General features: G+C 41.3%; 1 protein-coding gene across 1 annotated transcript in view; it reads right to left on the bottom strand.

The window, feature by feature from the left end:
- Positions 1 to 462: 462 nt before the first annotated feature.
- Positions 463 to 25,241, bottom strand: part of NOP14 (NOP14 nucleolar protein) — an 86,224-nt gene continuing 61,445 nt past the window's right edge. The window contains exons 9-19 of the mRNA XM_069070728.1: positions 24,809 to 25,106; positions 22,305 to 22,435; positions 19,508 to 19,593; positions 18,471 to 18,606; positions 15,213 to 15,314; positions 14,421 to 14,574; positions 8,666 to 8,825; positions 6,974 to 7,121; positions 4,006 to 4,124; positions 3,488 to 3,643; positions 463 to 1,260 (exon numbers count right to left, since the gene is read on the bottom strand). Coding sequence (XP_068926829.1) covers positions 1,161 to 1,260; positions 3,488 to 3,643; positions 4,006 to 4,124; positions 6,974 to 7,121; positions 8,666 to 8,825; positions 14,421 to 14,574; positions 15,213 to 15,314; positions 18,471 to 18,606; positions 19,508 to 19,593; positions 22,305 to 22,435; positions 24,809 to 25,106 — 1,590 coding nt within the window. The 3' untranslated portion in view covers positions 463 to 1,160. The remainder of the gene's footprint in view (positions 1,261 to 3,487; positions 3,644 to 4,005; positions 4,125 to 6,973; positions 7,122 to 8,665; positions 8,826 to 14,420; positions 14,575 to 15,212; positions 15,315 to 18,470; positions 18,607 to 19,507; positions 19,594 to 22,304; positions 22,436 to 24,808; positions 25,107 to 25,241) is intronic.

Raw genomic sequence — 25,241 nt, 5'->3', positions numbered from 1 at the left:
TTATGTCTACTAAAGTGTGTGTGTTATGTCTACTAAAGTGTGTGTGTATCTTCATTGGCTTAATTCTTGATCTGTATATTCAATGGGTTTATTGTAAAGGGCTGTAAAGTTCTGTAAACCCCAATGTTTGGGGTCTACTTGGGTCAGCCTCCAGTCCCAGAAGAGCTTACAGTCACAAACAATCAGGCCAGAGGGGACCTAGGCAGCTGTGTCACAGTTGGCACATGTCCTTCTGCCTGGAACATAGTAAGTAAGCCCTCAATACATGTTTGTTGGCTTACAACTACATTGATTCTCTGTAAGCAAGTATCACCTGTTCTTTAAAGCCAAACACTCGAAGCCTGAATGCAAGCTCTGAATTCTTGTCTTTTTCTTCTATAGTTGTAGAGAACCCTGGTAACAATCCACAACCACTGAATCAGTTTTCTACCACAATATGGAAGAAACAAACAACAAAAAAGCTGGTATCGGGAGTTTCCTTTATTTTTTTTTTTTTGCTTTTTGGAGGAGCAATTGGGGTTAAGTGACTTGCCCAAGGTCACACGGCTAGTAAGTGTTAAGTGTATGAGGTCGGATTTGAACTCAGGTCCTCCTGACTCCATGCTCTATTCAGTGTGCCACCTAGCCACCCTAGGAGTTTACTTTCAAAGACAGCTTTTGTGTAGTCTTAAATCCAGCCCACCTCAATCCAAACTCCTACAACTTCCAAACTGAGTGTTCTACACTGAGAACTGCCTTTTTACATTATAACTCTGAGACCCTACAAGGTCATGAGTCAGTAAGGTCTGCAGTCCCCATTCTGGACTTTCTAAGGACTCAAGAGTCTGAGTGTACTTGAGAAAGAGGCTGAAGTGAAATGGGCCTGCTGGTTAACCTTCACTGAGCCTCTCTACTACGTCAGTTATAAATTAGCCAGTTTTCTTCCAGGCTGATAGTTTATTAAACTATAAAAATAGACCAAAAGTCATTTATATTTTAACAGTTATGGAACTGACTTAATTACAGCAATGCCCCAACATGTACCTTAGAGCCTGAATTTGCACAATGGGTGGACATGCTTAGCTCTATCCACGGAATATTGATAAAAAAATTCACTGTGAATTCAAAAGTCTTGGTTTACGTACAAATATAAAATAAATTATTTTCTACTCATAAACAACTTATTTTTTGCACTTTTTCCTCTTCAGCGCCTTCCATTCTCCTTCCTGGGCTGCCAGGCTACCGAAAAGTTGTTTTACTTTTCGTTTTCGTTCAGAATCCCTACAAAATAAAAATATAATATAGAATTAATGTGCAAATAAGACCAAGAGATAGACCATGTAAGAAGGAATACATCAAGTGATTTCGACTTTATGTAATTCTACTCTGGTAACAGTTTAAATCTAAGTTTGCATACATAGGTAATTAATAAATGTTTACCCAACAAAATTCTCAATACTGTCATACTTTAGAATCCTCTAGAGTAGGAAGGGACCTTGGAAGTCTTACAGATTGACTCTTAGCTGAGGCACAAATGTCTTTCTACAACATCACCAACCAATTTCACTGTCTTTCCTCTGGTTTCTGAAGGGCAGGGGGTCCTTTCTGCCACCACCTACCTCTGTATTGATGCCCTTGAGCCCAGGAGATTGCCCTCAATCATCTCTCCTCTAGCTCTTCTTCAATCTTTCCTCAACCACTGGTTTTCCTGTCTGCCCACAAATACTGCTGTCCTTTAAAACAAAACAAACAAAACTCCCCAAACCTTCTCTTGACTTTGTCATCTCCATATTCCAATGTCTTATGTATCTCTTCTCCTTTTCAAAGTCAAACTCCCAGAAGGGATTAGTAGCCCGTGCTGTCTCCACCTACTCATCTCTAAATCTGGCTTCCAATCTCACCACTTGACTGAACTACTCTCTCCAAGGTTAATCATAATTTCTTAGTTGTTTTAATTAATGACCTTCTCAGCCCTCATCCTCCTGACTTCTCTGCAGCTTTAGACAAAGCTGACCAGGATACCATCCTGAATGCTCTCTCCTGCTACCAGTTTGACAGTAATTACTAAGTGCCTTTGCTGGATGACTGTCTATCTCCTCCCCTCTGGCTTTGTTCTTGCCTGCTTTTTCTCTCTACACCATTTTCCCTCTCTTGGTACCTTGAGAGTTCACTGATTATCTTTATGGAGATGACTTGCAAATCTACACATCCACCATCTCTAATCTTTCTCTTGAATTCCAGTTCCTAATGCCAACTGCCAGATTGCAATATCTCTACCCAGATGTCCCTTTGTCACCTCACATTTAATATGTACAAAATAACTCGCTTTTCTTCCAAAACTTCACCCCATCCCTCTGGTTAGACAGGCTCACTACCTCTGTGACCCCTGCCTCTCCTCTCACCCTCACATAAAAGCAGTGGCTAAGTCTTGATCAGATCTCTACAGCCTCCCTTGCAGCCATCACCCTTGTGCAGGCCTTCTCATCTCTTCTTTGCACTACTGAAGAGTCTCTGACTTGGGGTGCCAGCTTCTAATCTTTTATCTCTTTGATCCATACTCCAAATAGTTGACAAATTAATTTTCCTAAAGCACAGATGTCACCCCCCTAACTCATCCTTCAGCAGCTCCCTATAGCCTCTAGGATAATTCTTGTGTGAATATAAAGTCCTTCACAACTGGGGACCCACCAGCCTATATTTCCAGTCTTATTTCATATTACTTTTCTTAAGGATTCGACTTTCAGACAAACTGAGCTACTAGGAATTCCTCACACTCAATAATCCACACCAGCAGGCTCCTCCCTCCCCCATGCCTGGGACCTCCAATTCCTAGACTCTTTAGTTCCCTAAGAGGCCCAATGTAAAGCCTTTCCTGATTCTCAGCTGAGAGTGATTGCTCTTTCTCTTTGAATTGCTGTCTAGTGACTCTGCCCCCCAATGCTGAGTCTCCTGGAAGATTTAAATTCTTCAAGAGAGGCTGTTTTAGGTCTGTCTTTGTATCCTCAGGGCTCAGCATAGTGCCTTTTACAAAGCAGGTATTTAAGAAAATGTTTAACTCAATTACTATTTCTACCCCCCTGAAGTAAAAAAAGAATAAATCAAATCATTCTCCTGTGACAGCCCTTCAAACATTTGAAGAGAGTGATATTGTTTCTTTTCTAGGTTAAATACCCCTTTCCATTCATTTAACTTTGTCTCAGAGTGATGTGGCTTCAGGTGTTCTTACTATCCAGTTTGGAAAAATGTTGGACTGAAGGAGGCGAGAAAAAATGTCACAGGCCCAAGAAGCTTTCCCATTCATCCCTCATGGCTGCCTAACGCTGAGCTCTGAGTTCAGATTTTATGGGTGAACCGTGCCTGCACGCCACCACCTCCCAAAAAGGCAAGCACAAACAATACCGTCTCAGAGCTCAGGTGTCCAAGGGCTCCATCTGGCTCAAGAATCACGGGAGAGTGCCAAGCAGAACACAGAACAAGTCAAAGCGATGCCAAAACAAACACAGATTACCTCTCCATGATTTCTGTCAGTTGCATCCGAGCCAGGAACTGATTATCTTTGCGAATTTCACGGACAGCTCCTTTAAATTCACGCTTATGCTTGTGAATTAATCTTTTTCTTTCCTGCTCCTCTTTGCTGCTCCCTTGTTTTCTTCCAAACTCGAGGCTAGAATTGGAAAATCTGCTATCAGGTAGGGGAAGGACAGGTCCGCAGAGGTTTCTTTCCGAAGGCCACAGGGAAGATTTCCCTGAGTTTGTCTGCAGACCTTTATCCTCTCTTACATTCTGCTACGCACATGACTGTCTAATGGGACAAGCTTCTTTTATCACCAGCAAGCACGCACCATAGGTTCCAGGATGGCAGAAGCCACATTTTATTAAACATTCCTACTTCTCCCACCCCCCAATAGCACTTAGCACTCATTCAATCACTCACTGTTTACCGACTCAACAGATGAATCAATGAAGGAAGCCCTCTTTTGTGGCCAGAGGCTCAGACTGACACACAGGAGATGTTTCCATACTTACACTTTCACCAGTTTGGGTGTGAATAGCTTCAGTGGCACTGGCTTGCTCTTTTCACATACTAAAGGCTGATAATTTTTGCCTTGGTTTTCCATTTCTTGTAATATACTTTGGCACAGCTCCTAAAAAAACAAGGAAGTTTGTTTCAAAAGGTCAGTTAATGTCTGCTGATTTCTTTTTCTACTTTGGGTGACTGTCACCTCCTGTTAAGGCAGGACCTCCCTGCTTCAGCCTGACTACTCTGTCCTTGGAGATGTTCCACCCAATGACAAGAGTGCCAAGTTTCCCTGACTCAGTAGATATCCTTTGGGAGTTTGCTGTGGCTAAAAAACTCATCTCTCTATGCCCAGCCTGGTGCACAGGCTTCTTCATAATCTTAATTCTCATTCCTATAGTGCTTTAAGGTCTATAAAGGTAAGGTTTTCTTGGGGTCACAGAATTCAAAAGTTTCTCAAGGTAGATTTTTATAGGCAATTCTGAGGAGCCCTTTGGGCCACTTGAAGGCTTTTAAAGTGACTGATCCAGAGAGGTTTGCTCTGTTCCCTTCTTCTCATTGTAAAAGTCTCTCTAGCAGGCAGAGGGATGCATTCCCCTAAAGATGTCTGCTTTAAAGGAAGAAGCCCTTTCCCCCTTCCTTGCCAGCATGATTTCATCTTTCCATCCTCCTTTACACTTTTACTCCAGGATCAGGAAACCTCTGAGCTCTAGTGAAGGCAAGCAGGGGGCTTACAGCTATGTTGAGTTCTTCTGCACCCCCAGTCACAAATGCCCATCTTTCCAGCATCCTGTGCACTGTCCCAAAGGCCATGGCCACTGGGCTCCTCTTCTCCTAGTAATGTCACGGGAGTGCATACCAAATACCAAGCACCTCCTAAACTGATTTCAGAGTCTGGTTCCTGGCCACCAAAGAAAGCCATGCTGTCCTTTGTTCTTCTTTCCCTTTGTCCTCCCCATGCCCCATGCTTCGGATGTTATCTCATACGACTCTATAACATAAGCTGGCTTCTGAGAGGGGCTGCAGCTGATAGAACACTGGAACTGGACTAAGGAGGCCCCGAGTTTGAATCCTGCCTCAGACACTTACTTGCTGAGTGTCCTTGGGAAAGTCATTTAACTTTTCTCAGCCTCAATTTCCTCATCTGCAAAATGAAAAAAATACCCTCTCTAAGTTGTGGCAATCAAATAATATAGGCAAGCCACTATTTTTTCCCTCGCTTTTCAGAGGGGGGGGAAGGCAGGGCAATTGGGGTTGACTTGTCCAAGGTCACATGGCTAGTAAGTGTTAAGTGTCTGAGTCCACATTTGAACTCAGGTCCTCCTAACTCCAGGGCTGGTACTCTATTCACTGTGCCACCGAGCCGCCCCAAGGCAAGCCACTATTACAAACCTTGAAGTGCTACATGAATACTCACTATTATTACTCTTATTATTGGACTGTCAAGTCAGCTCAACAATCACTTATCAAGTGTTTATTATACATCAGGCACCAGGCTTAGGTACTAGAGATCCTGGTCCTCAAGGACCCTCCTGTCTCCTGTTTCGCATTCATGCCCTGCACCTGACCTAGGCCTTGACTTATGCTACTGGGTATCCCTAGAAGTCCTTCCTCCTTTCTTGGTGATGACCTGTCATCATCTTCCTCAGCATTCTCTAAAGCAACTCAAACGCCCCTAATACCCCAGCTCCTAGCCCAGTGATGACCTTTGGAATAATAAGAAAATGATAACTTTATCTTGTAATTCTTGATTCTGTTCAACATGTGATCTTGATACTCAGTTATGTGTGCTCACATCCCCCTGTTACACTGTAAGCTCCAAAAGGGCAGGGACCATGGATAATACCTTATTTTAATTGTGTGTCTTTCTCAAGGCAATAGTGCTCTGCAAAGAGCAGGCATTTAGTAACTTCCTGTAGAACTGAATTTTCAAGCCTCTGCTCTACTTAGCTTAGCCTCGTCCTTCCCTCTCTCTTCCGCTGCTGCCAATATGCCTGTGAGGGAAGCCAGACCGATGCTGGGAGCAGGATGGAGAAATCTGATGGGGAACCCAGTCAGAAATCAGATTCTGATAGGTTCATTTGTGTGCCGCCTGTCTGCCATAAAAAGGAACACTCAGCTAAACATTATTCATATAAGTATGAACTGCTCAAAATCAAACTGCCACAAGCCAAGAAATGCCTTGTTTACTCAAAGAGCCAAGAAAGTAATGGTCCTGCCAGCATAGTTTTTATAAGAATTAAAAGTTCTTCAAGAGAGAAGCAATTCAGGAATTGTTCTCAATAATTTAAATTCATCTGAGCAAAATCTATAATTAAACAATGATATGAAGATAAACTCAAGCTCACCCCTATTTTGTCATGCATTTTTATACCTTCCAGAAGAAAAGCTTCCTTGACATTTGTAGATTTAAATTATATCAAAGAAAAACATTGAATTTTAGAAGTTATAACCTATGGGTTGTCCTGTATAGTTACTGAGGTCCCTTGCAACACTCATATTCTGTGATTCTATGGCTGAAACTTCCCAGATGAACCCCATTGTAACCCTTGAAGCCAGGGGTGGGGAATTTGCGACCTCAAGTCCACATATGGTCCCCTAGGTCCTCAAGTATGGCCCTTTGACTGAATCCAAACTTAACAGAATCTACTTATTAAAAGGATTTGTTCTGTAAAACTTGGACTCAGTAAAAAGGCTGCACCCAAGGACCTAGGCCACATGTGGCCTTGAGGCCGCAGGTTCTCCACCCATGCTCTAAACTCTTAGGGAACACAAGTGTGTGGAACAGTAGAAAGAGCAATGGCTCCTGAGATGACCCAGATTCAAATCCCTCCTCCAATACTTACTACCTGTGTGACTTCTGGGCAACTCATTTAGCCTCTCTGACCCTCAGTTTCCTGCTCTGTAAACAGAAAAAGTTGGACCAGAGCGCCTCTGAGGACCCTCTCAGTTCTGTGGTCCTAGGACTGTACTCACTTGCAGCTCTCCGGGGTACCCACACTCTGGCACGTGTTCTGTAAGGAGGATGCTGATAGGCGTCATTATTTCAGGAAGCGATGGCAGTGTACTGTACATAGCTAAACACCGTTTAATGAGATTTAAACATACAGACACACACGATAACCTGCAAGAGAATCACACATTCGGGTTCAACTATTCCAGCAAACTTGGTTTATCTCTCTCTTAGGAGAAATTGGTGGCCCTAGTGAGAAATGAAGTTTAGTAACAATTTTGAAAATAGCTGGTATAACTAAAGAGAGCCCAGCTAATCCCAGTGAGTCACTATTAAAATATTTATGCCTTGGGGTGGCTAGGTGATACAGTGAATAGAGCACTGGTCCTGGAATCCGGAGGACCTGAGTTCAAATCCGGCCTCAGACACTTAACACAAAACTAGCCGTGTGACTTTGGGCAAGTCACTTAACCCCAATTGCCCTCCAAAAAGCAAAAAAAAAAAAATCTATGCCTTTTACATGGAATCAGCAGCAGCCTACTCTATCAAACAGATAAAGTCAATACTGAGACACGTACTACTAGGCAGACATGCCAAGGAATTAAGAATAGAAAGTATGTGGAAAATTATACATATACCCCTGAATAAGAGGAAAAGATGTGGGAAAACATAATCAACCTGAAAAATGTAGTCACAGAATATAGTCCACAGTCAAACAGATATGCTTCAGGCCTAAACCAAGTATCTTAGGGAGAAAAATCTTTTTTTTTTTTTTTTGAGAAATAAGTGATACTATTCCTGAGAAACTTAGGAAGAGCTTAAAATATCGTGTGTGTGTGTGTGTGTGTGTGTGTCTGTGTGCATTTGTGGTAAGGCCACTGTGGCAAATTTATGTAAAATCAACAAGGCTCATCAGGGCAGCCTTGCCAACACCCTCCGCCATCATAGCTCCAGCTTTTCCCACACTTAGTGATGTCTTTGAGGGCAGCGGGCCTGAAGAGGCACCATACTGAGGTCCTATGAGCATGTGTCCATTTTCAGCCAAGCCAATATTTGCTCACAGCTGCTTTCTTTGGGACTGAACTGGGGTTCCAAATCATGTTAGTTGTTATAGCCAAGAAAATGTCTGGGCTAAAGGTAACAAGTAAGGAGGGGGCCAGATACCCCAAGCACCACAGGAGCCTAAGGAAGGAGGACAATGCCTTGGATTTGCAGTCAGGGAGCCCAGGGGAGTGGCACCACCACTCATTATCTATGTGACCAGGGGCAAGTCACTTAACTTTCCTGGGCCTCAGCTTCCTCATCAGTAAAATGGGAAAAGCAGTTATCCTGCTTTTCCAACAATAGCTTTGCTTGGTTTTCGCTCCAGTCTTTTGTGCTTTGTCTTCCACATCAGAGAGCAAACGCCTGGAGGGCAGGGACTACCTTTTTTTTTTTGTCTTATTGGTATCCCCAGCCTTAGCACAGGTCCTGGCACCAGGTAGGTGATTAATAAATGTTTACTGACTTGAACTGAACTCCCTCCCCCAGAGCAATGTTGTAAAAAAAAGTATTTTGTGAATACAAAGCACTTTCAAAATAGGAAGTGTTATCACCATCTGGAAAATTCTGAACAAAACACAGATAGACTCCAGCTCACAACGCTAGTACTAGCTTTGCAGCTAGAGTTTTTACTTCCTTCCAGTTCCACAGTCTCTTCAGATTGTTCCACGTACCTGATGTGATTTGTTTCAGTTTCACTGCTTTCCTTTAGGCCATTCACTTTACTGAGGGGGAGGCCTTTCTTGGGCCAAGTGTTCATATCTTCCTTATCAGAAACGAGGAGCAGTTCTGAATTCCTTCCTAGTGGTTTGAAAGGATGCACCAGGGTATAACCTAAATATCAAGGTGAAACAGCAACATAAAGAAAAACTGTGTGAGCATTACTGGATATAAAAAGTCAAACCAAAGGGTTAGAACCCTGAATTCTAAATAGAGGACACATAATTTAAAAGAAACACAACTGGGGTCAGGAAGGATCATGCGGCCCCTTTGGAAAGCCGAGGTCCTTGTGAAGCAAAAACAGCAGACTCACCAGAGGCCCTGCCTGCACTGGCCTACTTCCAACCCTACACTGTTTTTCAGAGACAACAGGTCTATGAGCTGAAGGCACATGGGCACACACAAGAGAGGGGCTATTGGGATGGAGACTGAAAGAATAGGGGGAATCAAAGCTTTTACTAGACTAGAGTATCTCACTCTCCTAGTCTCTTGCCTTCTTTCTTCTTTCTTTGATAAAACCGAGGGAAGCTGTATGAGATAATAGAAACGGCTTGGACTTGGCGCCACAGGATTCACAGCATTTAGAGCTGGAAGGGGCCTTAGAGACCATTCAGTACAACTGCTCTTTAACAGATAAGGAAACTAGTCAAAAGTAAAACAGTGATTAAGTCAGAAGACGATGGGCTCAAAAGCAAGCTGATGCTTCCTGGCTGTGTGACTGCAGCTCTGAAAGTCATTACTGTAGGTAGCCGCATGCGTAAGACCCACAATAATACTACCTATTTCACTGAGCTTTTGTGAGGAATGTACTCAAAACAGGAAATGAGGAAAAATGGCAGAACGAGAGGAGCCCAGATCCCCTGTAAACACCGCAATAAAGCTTCAAAGTGCCCCATTTAAAAAAGGAATAAGGAGATGATGTGAAGACTCCCCCAACCCAGCAAAGGTATACAGAAGAAAGCTGGAATCCTGCAAAAATCCAGGAGACAAGCTGGGATGGGTGGCAAGTGTAGTACAAAGCAGCCCCAAAGCATCCGGAGAAGAGTCCCCTTGTGGAGCCCAGAAAAGGGTGGTCCCAAGCTCAGAGACACGAGAAGTTTAATGAGAGGCAGAGATCATGCTGGGGTAGTCCTACAGCCCCATGGCAAGAGCTGAATTCTGATGGAAGAGAAAGGGAGAGAGAGAAAGGTCCTGTGGAATTCAAGAACGGGTACAGGCCTGAGTGCAAGCCCCACTGCAATAACAGAAGGGCCCTGAGCAGAGGTTAGTGTTCAGGTATGCTGAGAGTTTCTACCACAACAGGAGAAAAAGGCCTTGGAGACATCCGGGCAACCCCAGAGCAACTCAGCATTCAGATAACCTAGCACTGAATCACAGAAGGAGACAAAGCCAAACAATTCCTAACTTAAGACTCAAGTCTTAAGTCCCTTAAGTCCCTTCTCCCTCTGGCCCATCCCCCATCTAGACACCAAGGCGGCTGAGATAAGCAAGCCAAGGAAAACATGAAATACTGAGTAAATTCCTTGAACTAAGAGATGCATACAGGATAAACATGAAGAAAAGAACAACTCCTCAAGCCCAAGCGGAGTAGTGAGGAGAAAAATAAGAGGTGTACTGGATGCAAGGCTTACTAGAGGGCCTGGGAGAGATGAAACAAGAGACTGAAAAGGGAGTAGCTAGGGGCAGCTAGGCGGCAGGGGCGGCTGGGCGGCAGGGGCGGCTGGGCAGCGCAGTGAATACAGCACCGGCTCTGGAGTCAGGAGAACTTGAGTTCAAATCTGTCCTCAGACACTTGACACTTACTAGCTGTGTGACCATGGGCAAGTCACTTAACCCCAATTGCTCTTCCAAAAAAAAAGCAAAAAAAAGGGGGTAAGAATAAAATGGAATAGCTAAGGATGAAAGAATGTTAAAGAGAACTGATTTCTTAGGACAGTGAGAAACCTTACCTAAGAACTTAACTCTCTTACATGATTAAACAATGAACTGAACATTTAACTATAAAAAAGAACCGAACGTTAAAGAAAAAATATATAAAACAAATGCAAGAAATCTTTTTTTTAAAAACAAACAACTATCTTGGAAAACAGATCAAGGAGAGAAAAATTTGAAAATTTGGATTATCTGAAAATCATGGTCAAAACATGCCAGGATATCATATTTTGATAAATTACAAATAAAAATTGCCCAAAACTCTTAGAACTGGAAGGCAAAGTGAAAATAGAAAGAACACACTGGTCACTTTCTGAAAAACAAAACAAAAGACACCAAAAAGAAAACTCCCAGAAACATCATAGTCAAAATCCAGAGCTTCTGAGTTAAAAAAAAATACCACAAGCAGCCAAAGCTGAAGAGTTCAAGTATCAAGGAACCACAGTCAGGATCACATCAGTTTTGGCAATGGCTATTATAAAGGAGGGAGAATTGGGAAGCTGATATTGCAAAAGATAAAAGATAAAAAACCAAATTTCTTCTCAAAACTGAAATATTTTTAAGGGTCCTAGAGAAAAAGTAAATATGACAGAGAGCCTGTGGGTAGTTCTGTTCTGTTTAGATGATCTTAGCAGAAGGTAGAAATGAAGGGGAGAGGGCAATGTCCTAGTCAAGAAAGGAGGGGAAAGTGGATGAAATCACTATCAAGTGAAATTATGAAGAATGGTGGGTCAAAACACAAATTATGCAAATAACTGAAAATTTCATCAAAGAAGTTCTAGTATAGAAGAAAAAGAAATTGATGGAACTAAATATAGGAAAAGAAGAAACAAAATTATCCCTTTTTAAAGCAGATGATGTGATGATTTGCTTGGAAGATCCTAAAGAACTAACTAAAAAAATTAATAACTTCAGCAGTTTCAGGATATAAAATAAAATAAATCTGTGTAAATGATCAGCATTCATGAATATTACTTACAAATTCCACCACGAAGAGCTCGAAAGAAAAACTTTTCAAAAGAAGTATAAAAACTATAAAATATTTGGGAGTGTATTTACCAAGACACATCTAAGAACTATATGAATTAAATTATAAAATATATTTGCAGAAATAAAGACAGACCTAAATAAAAGGAGAACCATTAACTGATCATGGGTTGGTTAAGTCAACATAATGAAAATTACAATAGTATCTAAATTATCTATTTGGTGCCATACCCAGCTACCAAAAAATTGTTTTATAAAGCTAAAAAAACTAATAAATTCGTGTGAAGGACCAAAAGGACAAGAATTTCAAATGAAATAATGAAAAAAAGCAAAATGGCAGGCGGCCTAAGGATATCAGATTTTCCAACAAAGTAGTAATGATTAAGATGAATTGGTGCTGTCTTCAAAATAGATCAATTAGCAGAACAGATTAGGTACACAATATTAAAGAAGCAAAGAACAAAGAGTGTTGGATAAACCCAAAGACCTTAGCCAGGGGTAAGAACTCATTATCTGACAAAACCTGCAAAGAAGTTTGGCATAAGTATAGACTTAGGTGTAGACCAACACCTCATACTGGACCCCCCAATGAATATATGATGTGGATATAAAAGGTGACGTCATAAACAAATGAGAGAAGCAAGGAAGAAATTTCCTTTCAGATCTACGAGAGGGGAAGAGTTCATGACCAAAGAAGTGAGAGTAGATCACAGACAGACAATTCTGATATATAAAATTAAAAAGCTTTTACACAAATTGAATGAGCTAAAATTAGAAGGGAAACAGTTAACTGGGAAAGATCTTTGCAACAAGTGTCTCTAAAAAGTTTCATTTTCAAGATATTGTACATATAGTCAGTTCAAATGTAGAAGACTAAAAGCCATTCCCCCCAATAAACAAATTGCAGAAGGATGGAAATAAACACTGTACCTACTATGTGGCAGGCAATGTGCTAAGCATTTTCCAAATATTATCTCATTCAATGCTCACAACAATCCTGCAAGGTAAGTGCCATTACTATCGCCATTTCACAGTTGAAGAAATTGAGGCACAAAGAGGTTAAATAACTTGCCCAAGGTCACAAAGCTAGTAAAGTATCTGAAACCAGATTTGAACATGGGTCTTCTTGACTCATGAGAAATGCTTTAATTTGCATTTCTCCAATTATCAGAGATCTGGAATGTTTTTTCATATGGTTATTGATAGCTTGTATTTCTTCATTTGAAGAATGCCTGTTCACGTCTTTTGAGACAGCTAGGTGGCCAATTAAAGAAACTCTACCTCACACCCAGCAAAGGTGACAAAGATGACAAAAAAGGGACATGACTAATACTGGTCAGGCTGTGGGAAAACAGGTACCCTAATACACTGTTATTAGAGCTGTCAATTGGTACAGTCATTCTTGGAAAGCAGTTTGGAATTATGCCCCCAAAGTTACAAAACTGTTCATACTCTTTGACCCAGTTATACCATGACTATGTCTATACCCCAAAAAGATCAAAGAAAGAGGAAAATGATCCACACAAACCAGGGGTGGAGAACCTGAGGCCTCAAGGTCACCCGTAGCCTTCCAGGTCCATGGGTAAGGCCTTCTGAGTCCAAGTTTTACAGAACAAATCCTTTGATTAAGGGATTCTGTTTCTAACGAAGGGACTCTGAAGTTCTTTCCTGTGTCAGCATAGTGGGCTCTCATTTCCCAGATAATACTTGGACCCCATTCTCATTTTCACATTTTATTAAAACATTTTCTAAAGAATGCTAGGTTTGAAGTTGAGACATGGATTTTGTTCTGTGAAGTTTGGATTCAGTCAAAGGGCTACACTTGAGGACCTAGAAGGCCACATGTGGCCTCAAGGCTGCAGGTTCCCCAACCCTGATATAAACAAACATATTTATATAGGCAACTTTTTGTGGTGGCAAAGAACTAGAAATTTACGGGGGCACTCAACCTACTAGGGAATGGCTAAATAGATGTAATAACAATATTATTGTGTTACTGTGAAATGATGAAATATATAATTTCAGAGGAAATTGGGGAGATTTCTGTGAACTAATGCAGAGTAAAGGCAACAGAAGTAGAAAAACAATCTATACAGTGACAACGTTAAAAAGAAAAACAATTCTAAAAGACTTTAGAAGTCTGGTCTCTGTAATGAAGACAAAACATACCATCCTGTCAGAGAGGAGAGGAACTTAAAAGGCAGAATGTCTATTTTTAGATACTGACAATGTGGGAATTTGTTTTGCTAGACTAAGCATATTTGTTGTGAGGGTTTTCTTTTTCTTTTTTCATTGTTCAACTAAAGTATATGTGTATGTAGAGAATAAATGCTTATAAAAATAAATTAAAATCTTAAAAATAGTTCTAAAAAGGAACTAATTTAGTTCATCTACTCTAACCTCATTATTTTACAGATAAAATAACTGAGGCCAGGGAGAAAAGAGATGTGTTCTAAATCACACAGCTAGGTAAAACTAGCAACAAAACCCATGTTTCTTGACTTCAAACCTAGTATTCTTTGCAAAACATTTTAATAAGATGTGAAAATGATAATGGGGAAATGGTCCAAGTATCACCTGGGAAATGGGAGCCTACTATGCTGACACAGGAAAGCACCTTAGAGTCCCTTTATTAGAAATAAGACTCTCTCACCTATCAAGATGACTCAAGAAATTATGTAAGTTTAAAGTATAATTTAGAAAATAAAACTGAGATGCCAACGCAGAAATTTCAAAATAGTTTTTAACCTAATGAGACAGAATTTTACTTACTACCTCAAAGAAACTCACCTGGAGTACCTTTGTTGGGAGTTGCTATGTGAAGCACCCCAGCTAGGAAGTTGATAAGTTCAGGTACAAACCTCTGGGACAAAGACACATATTCCAGGAATAAGCAGCACACAAACAGTCCTTTAACAACATCTTGGAGTGATGTGACAGGGCACTAATGGAAAAGTATATTAGAATTGCAATATATTGAGTCACTATTTTAGACCCAGAAATCAGCAATAGGTTCGATTAACTCATACAGTCAGTGTACAGGTCATTTATAAACCACCTTTTATGAATCACAGATAATGTTTACAACTGCAGATCCTCACTACATATTAACATGGGCCACTGAGGTACTGAAGTTTGCAATGTAAAGTGTAAGCCTTGTTTTAAGTACTTAAGCCAACATAGGGAAGCAAAACAAAACAGGACAACCCAGTTATTATCAACCTGAAATGACCTTTTTGGAAGATTCCCCTTTGCCCTGCCCTTTAATCTCTAGCTGCTAAATTTATCTTTTCCAACTTGTAGCACAGCACTGTTGGGAATACAGAGCTTCAAAGTCTGAGCTTGAAAGTATTTATTATCCTGACGTCAGTTTTGTGACCTAAGAAATGGCTGTGGCCTCATACAGGTAACCACCCACAGCTGGCAGGCAGGATTCTTAACAGGGAATGTGATGAGGACTGGGCAGTAAAGCCTATCAGAATATGAATCACAATGCGTTGACTGCCTTGGGCTCCCTTTAAATGAAAAAACAGTGCTATCTGGCAGAAGTCTTAGATGAAAGTTAAACACTTCATGACATACCTTTGTGAGGATCTGACTCATACACACCAGTGCAGGAGTTACTACTGGATGCCAGAAGTCAGAAGTTGGAAATAATATTCCAGTAATTTTCAAATAAATGAGCTGAAAAAGTTTATTATTAACAAAAGATTAGAAAAGTAGCAGAACACAAGCACTCAGAATGGAGCGTACTGATTGTAAATACACAGGAAAAACTGGCATAAAGCTGGCTAACGTGCACCTATAGATCTAATGTGAATTTTTCCAAAGGCTTAATAGATTTAGATATGCTACTTGTTAACTCTTCAAAAAAACCATAGGGGTCCAGTTACTAAGCATTTTTTTTGTCTTTATCCTGCCCCCTCCTGGACTCCTCCAGACGGCCAGTTACTTTAAAAGATGCAACTGTTAATCTGGAAGATGCATAATCAAGGAAATCCCTGACTGATTCCTCTGTTTGGGGTGGGGTGTGCTGACATAGGAGCAGTTAATTGTTCCACTGGATTAAATGGACTTGGAGTCACAAGGCTGAGTTTGATATCCAGCTTGGAAACAGCCTGGGCAAATCATCTCATCCTGAGCTTTAGTTCCCTCCTCTGCTGCGTTCCTTGCAGGGCTGCAGAAATCTGGTAAGTTCCAGCAGAGATGCTGGTCGACTATTAAAAATTCTTTTTGTCTTTTCCAGGGACAGTCCATCTATCATTAGCATTGTCAGAAACACTAGCAACATTTGATGGAAAGAGAAGCCTCTTTTCCCTGTTTTCATACTGCCAAGAATAAGTTTCTGGTAAGAGCAGCTGGTGGCTAGGGTGGCGCGTCCTAGCCGATGGCTGCTGCTGCTGACACGCCTGACGTCTCTCGCACCTCTCCTTTTCCACCTGGCCTACAGATTCCATTTCTAAAAATACCAGACTTGTATATTGTGTTAGGGTAACAAGCGCAGTCACCCCAGGTTAGATCGGCTCTGTTTGACCTCAGAGAACAGAATGAGGATCAAAAGATGGCATTGTAGGGAAACTGATACTGGCTCCATGGAAAGGCTTCTTACCAACTGGGGGTAGTATCATCCCTGCCCTGGAGGCATGCAACACTTTGGTGAGGATGGAGATGAAATTCCTTGCCTGGGTGACTGCGGGACTACCTGACCACTGAATTACCTTCTAGTCCTTTTCTTTAACTCTAGCCCAGTTCTTTAATTCTCTTTACTGAGGGGGCTAGATCTGTAGAAGGGTACTTCTTCACCCTTCCTTTTCTTCTGACACTTTTTGGGTACACTTATCTCTATACTTTTAAAAAGAATCTGGAACTAGGACGATTTCTGCCTTTACTTAGGATTGAGGTAAAGAGAATTGCTATTGATCATTGTCACCTTGTAGCAAGGCCTAGGGTTAACCATTTTTCCCAAATAACTGGTTTATGAGGGCTTCTGATTAGTACACCAGACACTTAAAGAGCCTGAAGGGAATAGAAACACCTTCCTTCCTCCAGGTGGCAGATCAGGGCTAGCTCTTGCTCTCACTCCCCAGCATGGAAGTGTCACCTCCTTGTGCTTGTGCCTCATTGTCACCTTAAAGTTCTTCTTCTGGCTCCCTACCCGTGTTTATTAAATTTTTGTTCACTTTACAAAAGGATCAAATAATTCTATTATTTGGTCTTCCCTGAGCAGTGCGGCCTCATGGAAAAAGGGCCAGAACTGAAGCAAGAAGCCAGGGGCTACATCCTGCCAAGCTCCTTCTTAGATGGATGGCCTTGGCCAAGTTCTTGTCCCTTACTTTCCTCCTTTATAAAAAGAAGGAAAATCTAACTAGGTGACTTCTAAAATCCTTATATTCTGTGACCAAATGCTTGGACAGTGGCTTAATTTTAAATAAATCTAGTTTATTCTCCTCAAGATTATTGGGGCATAGGGTAGGTACTGATTTTAATATTCATTATATTCTAGCATGCTGTTTTCCTAAGACAATTTATTAATGTGTGTACACACACACGCACACACAGAAAATCTCTAGTTATTTGGCCTCAGGTACAAACAAGCTGCAAAACCTAATTTCTGACCTTACTTTTGTAGTACTCCAAGAAATCTCATGAAATTCTTAAAAAAAACCCAAACAAACAAACCCCACCATAATTTAAATTTATTTAACTTACAAAATAAATACATGCTATACAACATATTGAAATACTGAGAGGCAGCAGGGTAGAGGCATTGTAAAATTATGTAAAAAGGTAAGGCTTCAACCCCCAAGAAGGTGGGGAACCACAGGATTAGAATGACCTCCTAACAGTACAGAAAGTGATCAATAATTGTTAATTGGTCTGACCTAACTAACAAAAAGTATGCTTTTCCCCTCCAATTGGTCAGTGAATAAGTTAGTATAAATATGCATTAGAGTGGCCATTAAACACAAGGGCTTTTTTTCCATAAAACCATATGAAAGCCACTGTGTACATTGTACACAACAGTATCAAGAGGAGAGTGGTTTAACAGTGGTTTAGATAATCCTGATATTGCTATTATTGAGAAAAAAGAGACCAATACATGTTTTTGACCATTATAGTAAAATAAGTTAATTTGGGTTTAAGGGAGATGATGTTTTCTAAAAGGAAAAACTGAATTTGGTGTGAGAAAATTTGGGAGTTTTGAATGCAGGCATCAACAACACTTAGTAGCAAGTCTCTCTAAACCTCCTTAGTAAAAAGGGGATATTAAGGCATACTAACTTCTCTTCCTACTTATCATCCTCCTCTGATGCCCTGGCACAGTGTGGTGGTAATGTTGGAGGAGTATATCCTAAACTGGGATGAGTTAGAGAGTAGGCCTGGGAAGAAGTGGCCATGATGATAAAGTTCCCCCAGATCTTTGGAGGAAAGCACTTGGCAAACCTTTATTTTGGTCAGGGCCTTGGATCCCACTAGCACAGGGAACTCCCTGATGGTGCTACAGAATTAAGTGATCATTACCATAATGAGTTATTTTAATTCTATTTGGCATCAAAATTAAAACAAGGTCCTCTTGGTTTTGAATCAAATTGAGGCTTCTTTTTTATTAAAAGCATTTTAATTAATTGTTTGTACATGAAAAATTCTCCTAGGTCTTATTCTAGTCCATTTTTCAGATTATTCATGAAGCCCTGGAGACCACACAAGCCTTGGAAGTAATGCTGTATTGTATTCTAATAATTAGCCTTTTTGTGAAATGTAAAAAAGAACCTAATGTCTAAGCTGTTGTACATTATGGGAAAAGTAACCAATTTTTACTCAACAGAACATGTTACTTACCACGTCCAATCCTGGAAATGCTGCACGGCCTTTGATTTCAATCATTTCTTCCATCTCATGCACAACGTCTCTGAGGACAAATTTAACAGAGCTGCTTGCAAATTCAGGAAACATCTGGCAAAGATTGTACAACTGCCTGTTAACCAGAAACACAAGTCATCATTCAACCATTCCAGATAGTAAAACCAAGAGAAAAAAAAACCCAACCAAAAAATTGTAACACCAGTATAAAGCTACCTGTGAGTTCTCATTGACTGAATTCTACACTAAACTCTTGTTAGTAGTTAGAACTGGAAGATCTTAAGCCAAAATCACTTTTTTCATATTCTGCTAGTTTTCTGGGTGATCAAGATCATAGCTTTTCTAGTAGACCTGTGCTCTAGCTCAGACTTGGCCACTAATTTCACTATATGGGGGCGGCCAGGTAGCACAGCGAGTAAGAGCACCGGCCCCAGTGTCAGGATGACTTGGGGATCGAATCTGGGCTCAGACACTTAGCACCCACCTAGAAACACCTGGCCGTGTAACCTTGAGCAAGTTACTTAACCCCAATTGCTTTAAAAAAAAATTTCACTATATGACTTGTGGGTAAATTATTTTCCCTCTCTGGGCAGTGGCTTCTTCCTCAAAAAAATAAAAAAGTTGGATCAGATGTTCCCTAAGGTCCCTTTCTTCGTCTAACAGACTCTAAATATTTAAGGGATACAGATAACCTGTTACATATGTGGCCACACAAACTGTGGGGAACCTGTGGCCTCATGATTACATGAGGCCTTCTCAGGCCCTGGATGCAGCCTTTTAACTAAGTCCAAGTTTTATAGAACAAATCCTTTTACTATGGGTATTTGTTCTGTGAAGTTTGGATTCTGTCAAAGGGCCTCACTTTAGGACCTAGAAGGCCACATGTGTCCTCAAGGTCACAGGTTCCCCACCCCTGCCCTAGTCCTTTTATAATATCTTGAGTGCATTTTTGATTCTGAAGATGATACAAATTCTCAGAGTCTATCTCAATCAATGTAATAGCATGTTTTACTTACACAACTAACTTGTCAATAGTTTTCAGATCTGGTGGAGCCTTAGTAGCCAAATCCCCAATGTACTCCAAGAGGAAGCCAAACAATTTCTGTAAGAACATCAACAAGAAAATGATATATTGATTAGTATTAAAAGGAAAATAATCCTCATGCAGTTTAAATACTTTTAGTACCCAGGGTTTCTACCTAAAAACATATGGAAAGACATCATGAGACTAGATCCTTTGCAGTTTCAAGGTTCACTGATTAAACTAACAGCAGCATATTTAGGGAAATCAAAATCATTATAGAGTAAAAGTGACTTGACTAATGTCACACATCCCAGGTTCCCTCCCCACCAGTAGTAGTCACTGGAATACATCAAAATAATGGAAGAGGGAAGATAAGAGTAGCTGCAGACAAGACAGAATGTGTAGTGAAGGAGCTGAGGGCCACCCCGGATGGGAAGAAAAGCCAGACCAGACCAGCACCTGCCAACAGTGCCTGCTCTTCCCTCCTGCCCATCTCATCTCTGTTGCCATCTCTCCCCTTTCTCTTATTCTTCCCTCATCACCAAGTTGCAGAATATAATCAGTGTCCTAAAGACAGACATCATCTAGTCTAACCACCTCGTTTTAGAGGTGACAGATGAGGCCAGAGAAGGGAAGGGCTTGCTCAAGGTTTCAGAGCTAACCGGTAACGGTGGTACAGCTCTGGTGGCCTGGGGCCCTGCCTGGGACACTTCCTACTGCTTCAATCAAATTCTCCCCTTCAGCCTACCCAACAAACTGTACTGAAAGCAAGCCTTAAACAACAAAATGGTCACCACACATTTATCAAGTGCCTTTGCCTCACTCTAGGTTAGCTCCTAGTAGGTAAGATTTAGAGATATAGATATAAAGAATGAACATTAGACAAAGGCTCTGCCCTCCAGAAACCAACAATCTAAGAAGATAAGACCAACAGAAATAAGATAATTTTGAACAATGCATGATAGTATGCATTAAATGTTAAGTTTTGTGGTACAGACCAAGTGCTACAGGAATCTGCAGGAGACTGAGAGAGACTTGTCCATAAGTCATAACTGGCTGCTTTAGGTTTTTGCTGCTGGAGGATTTTTCTTGTCTGGCCTTAGCTGCTACTAATTACTAAACTGAAAACTCTTTTTTGGTAAGAGTCACATCTTTTATGACATGTATTTCAGTCTGGAATGAGCTGTTTAGTGCTGGGCAAGGTGTCATCTTCAGTTTCCTCCTCTATAAGATGGAGATAATGATGCCACCTGTCCTAATTAACAGGGTAGTCTTTGAAGACATAAATGATAAAACTAATGTGAAAGCAGTTTGGAAAAAAAAATGCTGGAGTCCTTCTGTCTCTTTAACAAGTCCCATACTTTCTGACCCCTTGTCTATGCTCACGCCATCCACTGAAAAGGTTCTTTCCTTGTACAATGCTGGCCAAACCCTGCCCCTTCTTTAGGGTCCACCTCAGATGCCACCTGACCCAATTCTCCCTAGCCCCAAAGTGGCCGTGGCTTCCCTCTTTCTTCTGAACCACCATGCCTCCAGCTTGTTATGTATCTGGCGTCACTAATCATACTTTGTCTTGTAGAAGTGTCTGTGTATTTGTTGTGTACCTACTGCACCATAGTTAGCTCATGGGCAGCAACTGCTCCTGTCTGCTGCCTGTGGCGTTTAGCTCAATGTCCTGCACACAGCAAATGCACACTTGATAGCCGGTTGCCACAAGCAGTTAGAGCAGAGCATGGACTATGACATAACAGTAACAAAATGAAAGCCATTGACATGGTGCTTTCAACTCGAGACCTTGAGCAACACGACAACCTGGATACTTAGAGACAACAGGTATCATTATCTCCATTTTACAAGAAAAAAACCCAAGGCTTAGAGCTTGAGTGATTTGTCCAAGTTCTGGAGTTGAGAATTGAACCCAGATCCAAGTCCAGCATAGTCAAAGTGGTGATAATGAGGACAAAGTGACAGGTTCTATCTGTATATGTTCCAGTTCACAGAACTGTAGATTAGAATTCAAAGGGATCGTTTAGCAAAAAAAGGAAACTGAGGCCCAAGGAAGTTAAGTGACTTATCCAAGGTCACCCAAATTAATAAGTTATAGAATCAGTATCTGAATCAAACCCCTCTAATTCCAAATCCATTGATCTCTACCATTCTGAGTTAATTTTGAGTGAAATTCTGAAGTTTAGGCTGGTTAGATATACATGGCTGGAACAGAGGGTATATTTTGGGAAAGAGTGAGAAGAAAATTGGATAGGGCCAGCTTGTGGAGGGTCCTGAAACTGGGCTGAGAGGTTTGGATCTGATGATAATGAAGGATTCTGAGCAAGAGCTAACACGCTAGAAGCAATTTAGAAATGTAACAGTGCATAGGATACATTGGAAAGAGAGTCTAGAGACCAGAAGACCATTTAATAATTCAGGAAGAAGGGCTGTGGAACTTGAAAGAACAGGACCAGGACAAGTCTGAGAAACAACCAGAAGGGAGAATAAACAGGACTTTGGTGGTTAATTGGATACAGAAGAAGAATCAAAAAGGAGTGGCACTTGAATAAACTGTAGAATCCGAGTCCATTTGAGAATTAAAACATGATCACCGTGGCCCCTAGCACTGGGTTGTGCTTGCACTAAGCATTCAATCAGTCCTTACTGATAATGATCCAGGCAGGGTGGAAGTGTCTGCCCACTCTATGTTAGAGCACCACTCCAGACATCAGCAGCCTTATAAACCAAGACTCAAGATGGGAACACAGCCCTGCAGAGTCCTCTAATCCCAGCAGACATACCTCTAATTTTGCTTTGTTTCCCACAGCAAGACTTGGATGGTTGCATTTCTGAATTCTCTCGACTACCACAAGCTGCTGTTCTGTTGATTTTCCTGAGAGTAAAGACTTAAGTTCCTCATAGGAATCAGGAGCTATAAAAAAATAACCAAAAATGTTTCATAAACAGTATATCCAAAAAGCAAAGGAAAACACTTTGTTCCTGAAAAATAATCATGCCCATTACAGTGAAAGTTTAATTTCCTTTAAAAACAGTATGGTACATTGGAGAACACACTGGCTCTGAAATTAAGAAACTTAGCTGTTCAAACATGGTTTCTGATTGTTACTACCTGTGGGTATGACAGCAAGAAGTCACTGAAACTTCCTAAGACCAGGTGTCTTCATTTATAAAGTGAGGGGCTTGGACTTAGCATTTGAGGCCCCTTCTGGCTCCAGATTTGTGATCCTAAGAAGTTATTTCCTTTGGCAGATCCTAATTATAAAGGGATAAACATATTTAATGTTGCTATTTGTTTATACCAAGGAAATCTTGAAGTTTGTTTTAATTTCATATTGAATTTTAGAGGCTCAAAAATCTCATCATGGGGCAGCTAGGTTGCGCAGTGAATAGAGCACCAGTCCTGGAGTCAGGAGGACCGAGTTCAAATCTGGCCCCACACACTTAACACTTATTAGCTGTGTGACCCTGGGCAAGTCACTTAACCTCAATTGCCCTGCCTCTCCCCCTCCAAAAAGGCAAAAAAAAAATCTCATCAAAGTAATGATTCCCCTAAATCTCATAAAGCAATGCTCCCCAAATATTTTTCCATACAGAATCACCTTAAAAGTTCAAAGAGGAGGGTGAGCTAAAGTTCAGAAGACCATGGTACTGAGAAATGGAAGGGACTCTGGAGACTGTCTACTTCAACTCCTTGATTTTACAGATGAGGAAATAGGCAGCCATTCCACAAAGGGGGTAAGGAGCGAAACATGGATTTCAGAACTAGGTTGTCTGATGATGCCCAATCCAGTTCTTTCCACCACACCATACCGCCCCTATGCCCTGAACCCCCGACTGACTCAGAGGATCAGTTTAGTTTAGACTAGAATTGGAAATGCACTGTGGTTAGTGAGGAGCCCAGCCTTCATGAAGCGGAGGGTACAAAATGAGCCATGGACAGCTCTTAGGTTGGATGGAGAGGAGGAACCAGAATGTGGATGGTGGCAGATACCAAACTGAGGGGTTTGGGTTTGATGCCATAGGAAATGAGGAGGCATCACACATTTCTGAATGATAACAGATGTAATGGAAGAGGAAAGGCCCAACCTAAGCATATGTAAAAGTTCTTACTTCTGAAAACCTTTTGGTCTGGACCTAGGATATCACTGGTAGAGGAAGCTACCATTGAGCAATCTCCCTGTACCAGTGCAGACTGGAAGCTGCTCTCCAACTGCAGGCCTCAGAGAGCTGCCTGGGACACTGAAAGGTTGGCTGACTTGGCCAGGGTCACATGGTCAGTATGTGGCAGAGGCAGGACTGGACCTCACTCAAGGCTTCCTGATGACAAAGCCTCATTTCTAGACATCATGCCACGTAGCCTTTCTCTGAAAACCTTCCAAAGAGACTACGGCTTCAGCTCTCTTCTACATCTTGTTTCTCTCAACATTTGCTTCTTATATTTCACTGATTCCTGTTTTCCATGCCTGAACCACAATAAATGCTATTCATTGTAGATGAGCCACGATGCAGAAACACTGGAGGCCAGAGAGCATGATCACAGATAGTCCCTATTTTACTGGGCCACAGCATAGTCTGGATTGGTAAAAAACCATCTAGGTGACACCACCAAGGAATGTCAGGGGGTGAGACAAGGAGGCAATGCAAACAGTGACTGAGTCATGTCCTACCTAAGAGGCACTGTGTAATGACACTAATTATCTGACATTTACAGCAGAGGTCGAAAAAGAAGAGCCCATCAAGGAGGATCTATTTCCCAAGGCTGTACACCGAGGGTACGTGGCAGTCTGCTTAGACAAAGCCTCTTCCCTAACAAACTTATTCTGCATACCACAAAAACTATTTCTGCTTAGCAGCATTAACTAGGAAGGGATTGTGGAAGGTCTTATATAAGAGGCTGATCTGCACTGGCCTAGTAACTGGCCTCTTGGCAGTACCCTAGAGTCATGCAGGAAACTGACTTTGATTCCAGGATTTCTCTGTCACTAACGACCCCCCAATAAGTAAAAGCGTGAAAACACAAAGCCTCTACAATAGTGGGAATTACTTCATGTTCTCAGCCGCGGACCCTCTGCTCACCAGTACAGAAGGGTGGATTAAATGGATAAATGTTAATCTAGCTGAAGTGTCCTACAAGGTGCTCAGAAGAACTGAAGTAAAAAGTATGCTATTTCCTTTGTGATTTGATTTTTCCCTTTACAGACATACGAGGTGAAGTGTGGAGAACTAACGAAATGAGAGCTTTTTCTAAGTCTAAGACACAAGAAAAGCCCAGCTGTTTGCCTACCAGCAAATGTATATGGCAGCTCAGATCTGGCAGCGTCGATCACTGCTTTTTGGTCTGTGTCACTCGGTCTTTTTTCAGGTGCCTGGACTTGCTTTTTCTTTTGATTCTCGTGTACAACGTCTTCTTCCTCACTGTCCATATCTGATTCAAGGTCGGAGTGCCCATCTGGGGCATCGCTGTCTTCTGAATTCTCAGCATTGGACTCTTCCTCCCCTTCCCTTTCACTGTCTTCATCACTGCCTTCTTGAGCTTGTTCCTCCTCATTAAGGTCTTCTATTTCTTGATTTATCTTCCCATCCTGATAAAAGAAAAAAATCAATCATTCATAGGATATACAGTAGGCACAATAGTTAAGACAAAATGTGTAAGATAAAAGCATAAAGATGAGAGTCTGGGCATGATGTAACCTCAACAGGTCACAATTAAAGCAGGA

Source organism: Petaurus breviceps, unplaced genomic scaffold (genome assembly GCF_028583685.1).
Source record: "Petaurus breviceps papuanus isolate PSGF00001 unplaced genomic scaffold, PetGlider_PUasm1.0 140, whole genome shotgun sequence".
NCBI lineage: Eukaryota > Metazoa > Chordata > Mammalia > Diprotodontia > Petauridae > Petaurus > Petaurus breviceps.
The sequence above is the reverse complement of the archived record's forward strand: the minus strand, read 5'-3'. Positions and strand labels throughout refer to the sequence as shown.